This window comes from Salmo salar, chromosome ssa10 (genome assembly GCF_905237065.1).
Source record: "Salmo salar chromosome ssa10, Ssal_v3.1, whole genome shotgun sequence".
Lineage (NCBI taxonomy): Eukaryota > Metazoa > Chordata > Actinopteri > Salmoniformes > Salmonidae > Salmo > Salmo salar.
In genome coordinates, this window is record NC_059451.1 from 44,057,591 (window position 1) to 44,069,829 (window position 12,239).

General features: G+C 43.7%; 1 protein-coding gene across 2 annotated transcripts in view; it reads right to left on the minus strand.

The window, feature by feature from the left end:
- The window catches only part of lepr (leptin receptor), a 115,905-nt gene that overhangs the window by 46,534 nt on the left and 57,132 nt on the right, over nucleotides 1–12,239 (minus strand). For both annotated transcript variants that reach the window (XM_014123299.2, NM_001164765.1), the window contains 5 exon segments: nucleotides 8,295–8,354; nucleotides 7,549–7,601; nucleotides 4,190–4,435; nucleotides 2,919–3,048; nucleotides 2,107–2,279 (listed from right to left, as the gene is read on the minus strand). In XM_014123299.2, coding sequence (XP_013978774.1) covers nucleotides 2,107–2,279; nucleotides 2,919–3,048; nucleotides 4,190–4,435; nucleotides 7,549–7,601; nucleotides 8,295–8,305 — 613 coding nt within the window. In that variant the 5' untranslated portion in view covers nucleotides 8,306–8,354.

The following is a 12,239-nucleotide window of genomic DNA, read 5'->3' on the forward strand; positions in this document are numbered from 1 at the left end:
CTCTAGAGAGACCTGAAAATAGCTGTGCAGTAATGCTCCCCCTCCAACCTGACAGAGCTTGAGAGGATCTGCACAGAAGAATGGGAGAACCTCCCCAAATAAAGGTGTGCCAAGCTTCTAGCATCATACCCAAGAAGACTCAAGGCTGTAATCGCTACCAAAGATGATAGATAGATATAGATATCTATCTATGTTACTGCTAAACTAAAACAATCTCGGTCGACCAACAGCCTAATGACCAAACAATCGACCAGTTGACTACTTGGGGTCAGCCCTACATAATTAGAAGAGGCAGGTGGGATAATTGAGTCTCATAATGGAAATGTCCCCTCCTAGCCGACAGAAAGAGACTGGATCCATCAGTTTCATTATTAAAGATAAACTATTATCACTCTCAGACATTCACGTCTTAATAAACAGGCTGTGAATGTGAAATTACATTTAGGGAATGAATGGTACTTCCCTTCATGTTGGTTGGACACTAAAGGCACTGAATCATGCATTGACTTTGATAAAATACTTACGTGAAAATGTAAGTTAAGCTCAAGAATATTAAGTCAGAATACCACCCCATATCTGACATACTGCACACATACATTCCTCCCATAAAGGAGAGGGGAGCAAACTTAAAGCTGATAAGAAGGCAATTTTCCTGCATTGCTACATAATTTAGGCATACTGATATTCCAGGGGTTTATTCCTGTCTCTCTTGAAAAGTGCACTTTCTTTGGCATAGGACTTGCATGTAGCTACGTATGCTTTACTGCTTGCGATGTACGCGAGCAGACCCACTAATGGAAACAATAACCTCGAATCAAAATGTTGATCATTGAGAACATGGCTGACAAGGCAACATGTATGCATCCTCACTAATGTACTGTCATAAAGATCACATGTTCAACTTAATACAAAAAAAGGTTTTGCATTTTTCCCATCTATAGTAAGTGCCAAATAAAGTAACAAGGTTGACTGTAACAGGATGACGACTTCATCTTAAATCAGCCATAAATCTCCTAGTGACAGGGGGAATGGAAGCTTGTGTGCAACAGGAAGAGGCAATTGAATACAAGCTTCACAATTTATTTATTAATTGTTAAAACATTTCTAGCCTGTCCATCTATGGGTAACAGGGTTGACATGTTATGCTCGACCCGCTCAGTTTTCACCACAAAAACACCCAAAAATAGAACCAGCTCACCTGCTTTTACACTATGATTTGTATATTAGATCTTCAATGTCTCTTTATAAAAATACAAAATAAAATGAGGAATAGTTTCACCAAATGAGAGTTCCGGTCACGTAAGAGGGTAAACCTTAAAATGAGTGACAGGTTTCTTTTTTACCTTCACTAACAACAAATAAATAATCATCTTCAGAAATTACTTTGTCAAAGCAGCAAAATAACTAGGGCTTTACAATGGTGGTGAAATGTTGGAGTTAAGTGTGCTAAAACCTTCCTAGAAGTCACAGAGGATGCACAGAACAACATGTCAAAATACTGAATTTTGGCCCTTTAGCAAGTCTTTATTCATATTAAAAAAATCTGACTTATAAAATGTTCCATGTGATCTAAATTAAATGACACTTCAATTAATTTAACAGGCTTTTAAAACTCAATATTTGCACAATTTCTACTTGTATCAAACCAATGTTCCATTGACCAACAAGGCCGCAAAGAGCTTAGATTGAGCAAACAAGGTATGTGTTTCCCATCAGTGGAGAGATCTCCAGCTCATCACCATGGTTCCTGGGACCAGAGTAAACACTAATCTCGGCCTGCCTGGAAGTCCCAAAGGGCAGCTGGTATCAGACCTACTGAAGCTGCCCGTTACACTCACTATACTGTACACGTGTACATGTGGTCTTTAAGCCTAAACAAATAACTCCCCAGTTTCCTCATGGTACAAATGGCTCCCTAGATACCGCTGGCCTACATAATAAACAGTGCCAGCTCGCCAGGCAGCACGCTGGTACTTGGTAAATGTTAAGTGATATCCATTAACCTCAGAATATGAGGACCAGATAGATAAGCCATTAAAGCAATTAACATCCTCTATCTTCAGAAGAGAGGTTGAGAGAGGGATCAGGTGCATTCACACTCCTTACAGAGACGCGGAGGGACGCTGAGCATCACCAGGGGACCTGCTGTGGTGTTGGACACATTGGCTGTCACCACGACGATACTGCTGACCACATGGAGAGCAATAGAACAGGTGATGGAATCCTCTCCCACACAGTCAGTCCCATGTGTGGTGTTTACCTCACTGTCAGGCAGTGTTCTGAAATAGACAAGAGACATTTATGTACTTCACCAGATGAGGACATGGACTGCGTCCCCCCATATGTACTACGTTTAGCCCTATGTGTCCTAGTCGAAAACCCAGCCTAAATAAATATACTTTCATTCAGTAAAGATAAGAGGCTAGTGTAGTGTTCTAATCATAGACTAAGCACAGGTCAGGATGCAACCTAGCCTGGTCCCAGATCTGTTTGTGCTATCATGTCAACTCCTTGTCATGCCATGTTTGAAAGGATCACAAACATCTGGGACCAGGCTAGATACAATCCACATGAAAGTAATGAAAACAACAAGTAAAAACACTTTTGTGATATTGTGCCTAATTATTTGCAAAATATTTAATAAGATGGGCCAAAAGGCCAATTATAGGCAACTGGTGTTGGTTTTTTAATCACACAGTCTCAGCCTGCTCCATGCATAACCCTGCTGTGGGAGATGAATAGGCTCTGCCAGTCACATTGCATGCACAGACAGGCACGGACACACACCTTAGACCCCCACCTGAGCTCTTACTGCCTCAGGCACATCTTTGAGCCAACACTAGACAAGAATAACAAACAGGATGGGAGAGGACAGACTCTAGACAATAGCAGCAGGTTGAATTGAACTTGATACTCACGCTAAGTGCTGCAAGCTAAGTGCCACTGACCCAGGAGTGGAGGTGTCTGAGGAAGTGGCTGGGTGCTTTAGATCACATATTACATTATCCCAGGTCTCATCAACACGGCACAGGATGTCCCAACAGGTGGCTGGAGAGAAGTTCAATTAGCATATTAGCATCAACACAGGCACATACTCTGTCTGGGTGGTCACTGTAAACCCTAAAATATGAACTCAACAACCCAAGACAAAGCACACACACACCTAGCTGAATAAACCCACACCCAATTAGGACAGTCATAGCAAGCCCTGGAACATTTTGAAAAAGAAGCCCTAGAATCTGGCCAACGTCATAGTTTATCATCCACTCTTACTCAGACTTAGGACCTCAGGTCTACCTGAGCTGAATCAACAGGTCATTGGAGAGGAAAATGTAACACCCACTCACACCATTTTACGTCTGCACAGTTATTGTCAACGATTCATGAGACCGTTTTCAAAACATCCCCTCTTTAAATGCCACAGAGCCACAGGCTGTGGGAAGCCTTATCTAATATCCATCGATTAGCATTAGCACGCGTCAGAGGCTACCACCACGCTATCGATCTCATGAATAAATCCTTCGCCCTGAGCCTTTGCTTCCTGTTGTTAAAACACACATTTGCACGGATGCACACACAAGCACACACACACACAGATCTTTAGTTTGTGTTACCACCTCCCACTTCCACCTCCAAACAGAGAAGAACACCACACTCAAGTGCACAGAGACCATCTGATCACTCCAGTTAATTGGCCCCTATTCAATTGAATGAGCCTCAATGTTCTCTTCCTCAGTGCAGTTAAGTGGTCACAGGCTGTTTTATTACGCACCATTCAGAGAAATGAAAACACATTTATCCAGTATATACAAATCGTCTCAGAATAGGAGTGCTGATCTAGGATCAATTCCTTGCTCTTATTCATTATGATTTAAAAGGTATTTGATCCTTGGTCAGCACCTTACACACCTATGATGCTTTGTGAATACGGTCCCAGGGCAGTAGTAAGACAGAAATCTCACCCGAGTAAATATCATGCACAGGAGGTTGGCGGCACCTTAATTCGGGAGAACGGGCTGGTGGTAATGACTGGAGCGGAATCAGTGGAACGGTATCAAATACATCAAACACATTGTTTCCATGTGTTTGATGCCATTCCATTTTCTCCGTTCCGGCCATTACTATGAGCCGTTCTCCCTTCAGCAGCCTTCTGTGATGTCATGTCAGTAAAACAGAGCAGGACGCTTACCTCTGCTGGGCTCAGTCTGCGGGTGAGGTCCAAGTATGCTTGTGAAGTTCCTGAAGAGGCACTGAAGGGTGTGTGGGTGTCCTGGATCAGATGGTGTTGCCCTGGACCCCACAGACCCTCGGTCTTCTTCCTTTCCTCTGTTGTGAAGTTGGGCTGGGCGTGAGGAACAGCAGAGCTCTGTCTGCCAGGGGAGGTCTAGAAGGTCTCCATGGGGGGATACACCCATAGGCTCCACCGACACAGCACCTGAGGCAGAAACAGGAAGTAAACATGGTTGACAGGAAATGACATCAGACACTGGACAGAAGTTGTGGCTGGGGTATAATGATGCTGGTAATACCAGAGTTGTGGGTATGATTCTCAGCATGGTATTCAAAGACATTGATATGAATTCCTAATACATTAATTTCAGACCGAATTATGAAGATATGTTCATGAAGTTGGTAAAAGTATTAGAAAAAGGCTACACTATTGTTCAGAGACCTTTACTAAAATGAACTCTGGTAACCTCAGCCTATACCAGAGGATTTCTACCAGCTCAAGGATACATACTGTACATGCTTCTTTGTCAACCAGGTAAAACAATGTGACTGACAAGACTATGGTTCCTTCTAGAGGTCGACCGATTATGATTTTTGAATGCCGATACCGTTTATTGGAGGACAAAAAAAGCCGATACCGATTACTCGGCCGTTTTTTTTTGTTGGTAATAATGACAATTACAACAATACTGAATGAACACTTATTTTAACTTAATATAATACATCAATAAAATCTATTTAGCCTCAAATAAATAATGAAACATGTTCAATTTGGTTGAAATAATGCAAAAACAAAGTGTTGGAGAAGAAAGTAAAAGTGCAATATGTGCCATGTAAGATATCTAACGTTTAGTCCCATGTGGCTCAGTTGGTAGAGCATGGTGTTTGCAACGCCAGGGTTGAGGGTTCAATTCCCATGGGGGACCAGTACGGAACAAAAAAAAAAATGTATGAAATGTATGCATTCACTACTGTAAGTCGCTCTGGTTAAGAGCGTCTGCTAAATGACTAAAATGTAAAAATGTTTAAGTGCCTTGTTCAGAACATGGGAACATATGAAAGCTGGTGGTTCCTTTTAACATGAGTCTTCAATATTCCCAGGTAAGAAGTTTTAGGTTGTAGTTATTATAGGAATTATAGGACTACTTCTCTCTATATGATTTGTATTTCATATACCTTTGACTATTGGATGTTCTTATAGGCACTTTAGTATTGCCAGTGTAACAGTACAGCTTCCGTCCCTCTCCTTGCTCCTACCTGGGCTCGAACCAGGAACACATCGACAACAGCCACCCTCGAAGCAGCGTTACCCATGTAGAGCAAGGGGAACAACTACTCCAAGTCTCAGAGCGAGTGACGTTTAAAATGCTATTAGCGCGCACCCGCTAACAAGCTAGCCATTTCACATCGGTTACACCGCCTAATCTTGGGAGTTGACAGGCTTGAAGTCATAAACAGCACAATGCATTGCGAAGAGCTGCTCGCAAAACGCACGAAAGTGCTGTTTGAATGAATGCTTACGAGCCTGCTGGTGCCTACCACCGCTCAGTCAGACTGCTCTATCAAATCATAGACTTAATTATAATATAATAAACACACAGAAATACGAGCCTTAGGTCATTAATATGGTCGAATCCAGAAACTATCATCTCGAAAACAAAACGTTTTTTCTTTCAGTGAAATACGGAACCGTTCCGTATTTTATCTAACGGGTGGCATCCCTAAATCTAAATATTCCTGTTACATTGCACAACCTTCAATGGTATGTCATAATTATGTAAAATTCTGGCAAATTAGTTCGCAACGAGCCAGGCAATGAACGCAAGAGCAGTGACACAATTTCATGTTAGCAGGCAATATTAACTAAATATGCAGGTTTAAAAATATATACTTGTGTATTGATTTTAAAGAAAGGCATTGATGTTTATGGTTAGGTACATTGGTGCAACGACAGTGCTTTTTTCGTAAATGCGCTTGTTAAATCACCCGTTTGTCGAAGTAGGCTGTGATTCGATGAGAAATTAACAGGCACCGCATTGATTATATGCAGGACACGTTAGATAAACTAGTCATATCATCAACCATGTGTAGTTAACTAGTGATTATGTTAAGATTGATCGTTTTTTTATAAGATAAGTTTAATGTTAGCTAGCAACTTACCTTGGCTTCTTGCTGCCCTCGCGTAACAGGTAGTCAAGGTTGCAAAAACGAATCCCCGAATCCCCCCTGAACAAGGCAGTTAACCCCCGTTCCTAGGCCGTCATTAAAAATAAGAGTATGTTCTTAATCTGACTTGCCTAGTTAAATAAAGGTGCAAAAAAATATAATAAAAATAAATAAATAAATAAATAAGGAAAATGAGCAAATCGGTGGCCAAAAATACCGACTTCCTATTGTTATGAAAACTTGAAATCGGCCCTAATTAATCGGCCATTACGATTAATCGGTCGACCTCTAGTTCATTCCACCCATTAGTCGCCCATCCACCCTCCCAGTCTCCCCATAGCATGCTGGCTTGGGATAGATATTACACAAGGGATATCAGTTGTATACTGATTCTCAAAGACGGACTGTTCTCAATAACACAAACACGTTTGCCCACATGTACACACAAAGGATTGCTACTTTACCTGACAAAGATCCACTTCTAGGATCAATTTGTTGTGTAACTAGCCGAATTAAAAGGTATGTGGTGCAGCAATCATGTGTGCAGTTCCAATTTCATTTCTACTTTTCATGGTGGAAATATATTTTTGTGCGTCTATTTAGTTCAATATGGGCAATTTTTGTGGTCAGGAGACATTATGCCCTGCTGAACGATCTATTCTGTGTTTCACTTGTGTGGTAGAAGGATTCTTGCCAAACACATTGGATGATGTCCAACATTACAAAGACGGCTAACTGCAGAGACCGGCATACTTCGATTTAGATCACTCAGTGTCACACCAATGAAATGCAACACTCAATGGCCCTTTTTATTTAGGCAATAATGGACTGTATTGTAAGTAGGGGCGTGATTGTATGGGAAGATGACCTTTGTTTCTATATATATGCATATATATGCATATGAGTGTACTGTTCTGTATGTTCTGGCACGTGAAGGTTCCAGAGAATAGCTGCCGGATGTAACTACATGTGGCATTGCTGCTGAAATGTTTGCTATTCATTATTTTAGTCTAAAGGAAAGCTTTCCTGGGGATAGTGAAGTTGTGTGACTACAGGCAGAACCACATGGGAGGTAATGTTTCAGGGGAGGTAATGTGGATGGATGCAGTGAGATAGAAGAATCTGAACTAATGGGGAAGGAACTCAACTCACCGTGGGAGACGATGAGAATATGCACCAGGAATGTCAACATTGCAGACATGATCCTGCATAGATCGAGAAAGATAGGCAAGGAGGGAGAGAGCGAAAGAGGGAGCGAGAGAGAGGTACGGGTAGATGAAGAGAGAACCCGTAAAGAGTGAGAAACATAGATAGAGAGAAAGAGAGAAAGATATGTAAAACACATAGACAGTCTATGCAATCTTGACTCAATCCAACACTGAAAACTCCTTTGACAGGAGAACAGAGCCTTAGTAATAGTCACCACACCATGACCACAGTATTCTGCTGTAATGGCCTGGGTGTTGTCTGCTCATCTGCTGGCACAGGCTTGACTGATCTCTTCACAGCAGAAACTTCCTCATGCAAGATTAGAATGGATGATACTGTACTTTTTTACGAGCTTGCAGCTATACGAAGGTTTGTCAGCTTCTGAATGTACAATTGCTGAGTCATTTTTCAAAAAGTAAAATTCCCTTCCCGATCCACACTTTAATTTTCATTATGACTATAGCATTCATATCATAAACCACTATATAGTCCAAACCCAACCCTCCTGTGACGACATAGGCAGTACAGTAAATAACATGAACACACAATACATAACACTAACCTACATTACATGCTGTATAAACATGGTGCCTGTCTGCCTGGGTTTTAAATCCCACATGCTAAAGTTCAATCCCATGCCACATTAATTCCATTTCATATTCAAGATCACCACCATCAATCATACTTACATTGTCTTCATGAGTTAGAGTTGGTGCGCATGGCCTCTACTGGGATTGAGATTACTCTCACTGGGGAGGGAACAGAGATAGAGAGAACCTTAGGGACCAGTTAGGAAGACAACACAACGCAGAGATATACAATGTGTACAAAACATTATGAACACCTGCTCTTTCCATGACAGACTGACCAGGTGAAAGCTATGATCCCTTATTGATGTCCCTTGGTAAATCCACTTCAAATCAGTGTAGACAAAGTGGAGGAGACAGGTTAAAGAAGGATTTTTAAGAAAATTGATACATGGATTGTGTATGTGTGCCATTCACAGGGCGAATAGGCAGGACAAAATATTTAATTGCCTTAGAGCGAGGTATGGTAGAAGGTGCCAGGCTCACTGGTTTGTGTCAAGAACGGCAATGCTGCTGAGTTTCACTCAACAGTTTCCCGTGTGCATCAAGAATGGTGTCACGGTTGTCGTCGGGAAAGGAGGACCAAAATGCAGCAGGAATGTGGATGCTCATCTTTACGTTTATTTAACTCAAAAGAGAACACCAAAATAATAAATAACGAATACTAAGGATCAACACAACAGTCTCGTTAGGCTCACACACGCTAAACAAGAAACACGCTAAACAAGAAACAATCTCCCACCAAATACAAACCCAAACACACCCTAATATATAGGACTCTCAATCAAAGGCAAAGAGACAACACCTGCCTTCAATTGAGAGTCCCAACCCCAATTAACTAAACATAGAAACAGATTCACTAGACAAAACATAGAAATACATGAATATGACACAGCGCCCAAAAACCCCGGAAAACATAAATCAAATGCCCTTCTACAACAACCACCACCCCGAACCACAAAACAAATACCCTCTGCCACGTCCTGACCAAACTACAATAATAATTAACCCTTATACTGGTCAGGACGTGACAGTACCCCCCCCCAAAGGTGCAGACCCCGGACGCACCTCATAAATAAACAAAACCCAAAACAACAACAAAAAAATCCCCCTAAACTAAAGGGAGGGAAGGGAGGGTGGCTGCCGTCACCGACGGTACTTGTGCTACACCCCCCCTCCCCAACCCACCTATGCAGGTGGTGGTTCAGGCTCCGGCCTAATGTCCTCCAAAATGCAGACCAACCCGATCAGCCTCGGGCCGTAGGCAGACATCCCTCGTTCCGGATCGTAGGCTGACCTCCTCCTTTCCACACTGTAGGCAGACTCAATCATTAGAAGGTTAATTATTATTAGTTCTATATTGTCAGGCTTACTCAGTTCCAGGTTGCTGCTAGACTCCCTTGGTTTCGGGTCATCGGCAGACTCCGGGCAGACGGGCCGCTCTGGCGGCTCCGGGCAGACGGGCCGCTCTGGCGACTCCGGGCAGACGGGCCGCTCTGGCGACTCCTGACTGACGGGCCGCTCTGGCGACTCCTGACTGACGGGCCGCTCTGGCGACTCCTGACTGAGCCGACGCACTTGAAGCCTGGTGCGTGGTGCTGGTACTGGACGTGCCAGACTGGGAACACACACCTCCAGGCTAGTGCGGGGAGCGGGAACAGGACGAGTCGGACTGGGCTGACGAACTGGAGGCCTGGTGCTGGTATTATCCTCACCAGACAGCTAGCACGCACCTCAGGACCATTAATAAACACTACTTCAGGTGACAACCTTAGGACACGCTCTGTAGGGCGAATGACGTGCCTAAAACAACAACATAGTAGCTCTCTCATCCTTTTCTCCTCCAATTACCCATCAACTCCTTTATAGTCTCTGTTTCTCTCACCTCCCATTTTCCCCCGACTAGCTCTGGTTCCATCCTCGGCTCCGCCGATCTGTCCATGTGCCCCCCCCAAAAAAATTCTTGGTGCTGCCTCTCTGGTTTCCTCGCCAGTCGTGTACCCCGGTAGCGTTCCCGGTCCTCACCGAATTCCTTCTGCTCCTTCCAGTCCACCTGTTGCTCCTTCTTCTGCTGCTTGGTCCGTTTGTGGTGGGAGATTCAGTCACGGTTGTCGTCGGGAAAGGAGAACCAAAATGCAGCAGGAATGTGGATGCTCATCTTTACGTTTATTTAACTCAAAAGAGAACACCAAAATAATAAATAATGAATACTCACGATCAACACAACAGTCTCGTTAGGCTCACACACGCTAAACAAGAAACAGGCAAAACAAGAAACAATCTCCCACCAAATACAAACCCAAACACACCCTAATATATAGGACTCTCAATCAAAGGCAAAGAGACAACACCTGCCTTCAATTGAGAGTCCCAACCCCAATTAACTAAACATAGAAACAGATTCACTAGACAAAACATAGAAATACATGAATATGACACAGTGCCCAAAAACCCCGGAATACATAAATCAAATGCCCTTCTACAACAACCACCACCCCGAACCACATAAAACAAATACCCTCTGCCACGTCCTGACCAAAGTACAATAATAATAATTAACCCTTATACTGGTCAGGACGTGACAAATGGTCCCACCACTCAAAGGACATACGGCCAATTTGACGCAACTGTTGGAAGCATTGGAGTCAACATGGGCCAACATCCCTGTGGAATGTGTCGACACCTTGTAGAGTCCATGCTCCAACGAATTGAGGGCAAAGGGGGCGGGGGGTGCCATCTAGAACCGAAAACAATTCTTCGGCTGTCCCCATAGGCAAACCCTATGAAGAACTGTTTTTGGTTCCAGGTAGAACTCTTCAGTTCCATAGAACCCTTTCCACAGAGGGTTCTACATGAAACCCAAAAGGATTCTACCTGGAATCAAAAAGGCTTTTCCTATTGGGACAGCTGAAGAACCGTTTTGGAACCCTTTTTTCTAAGAGTGTAGATAGAGATGTTATAGATATGTTTCATCTCTACGCTGAAGAAATGATTGAAACTGCTCCCCAAGTCATCTCGCCATCCAGAACCCAATCTCCCACTACTAAATGTTAATGTATATCAAAAGAGACTACTACCAAGGTAAATGAAATTCAAGCAGGGACCATTTCTTCAAAATTGCTCTGACACGTAGGTATACGTAGGTGGTGAGGGTAGGTGGCAACACATCTGCCACGCTGATCCTCAACACTGGAGCTCCCCAGGGGTGCGTGCCCAGTCCCCTCCTGTACTCCCTGTTCACCCACGACTGCATGGCCAGGCACGACTCCAACACCATCATTAAGTTTGCTGACGACAACAGTGGTAGGCCTGATCACCGACGAGACAGCCTATAGGGAGGAGGTCAGAGACCTGGCCGGGTGGTACCAGAATAACAACCTATCCCTCAACGTAACCAAGACTAAGGAGATGATTGTGGACTACAGGAAAAGGAGCACCGAGCACGTCCCCATTCTCATCGACGGGGCTGTAGTGGAGCAGGTTGAGAGCCTCAAATTCCTTGGTGTCCTCATCAACAACAAATTAGAATGGTCCAAACACACCAAGACAGTCGTGAAGAGGGCACGACAAAGCCTATTCCCCCTCAGGAAACTAAAAAGATTTGGCATGGGTCCTGAGATCCTCAAAAGGTTCTACAGCTGCAACATCGAGAGCATCCTGACCGGTTGCATCACTGCCTGGTACGGCAATTGCTCGGCCTCCGACCGCAAGGCACTACAGAGGGTAGTGCGTACGACCCAGTACATCACTGGGGCTAAGCTGCCTGCCATCCAGGACCTCTACACCAGGCGGTGTCAGAGGAAGGCCCTGAAAATTGTCAAAGACTCCAGCCACCCCAGTCATAGACTGTTCTCTCTACTACCACATGGCAAGCGGTACCGGAGTGCCAAGTCTAGGACAAAAAGGCTTCTCAAAAGTTTTTATCCCCAAGCCATAAGACTCCTGAACAGGTAACCAAATGGTTACCCAGACTATTTGCATTGTGTGCCCTCCCCCTGCCACCCCTGCTACTCTCTGTTTATCTTATATGCATAGTCACTTTAACGA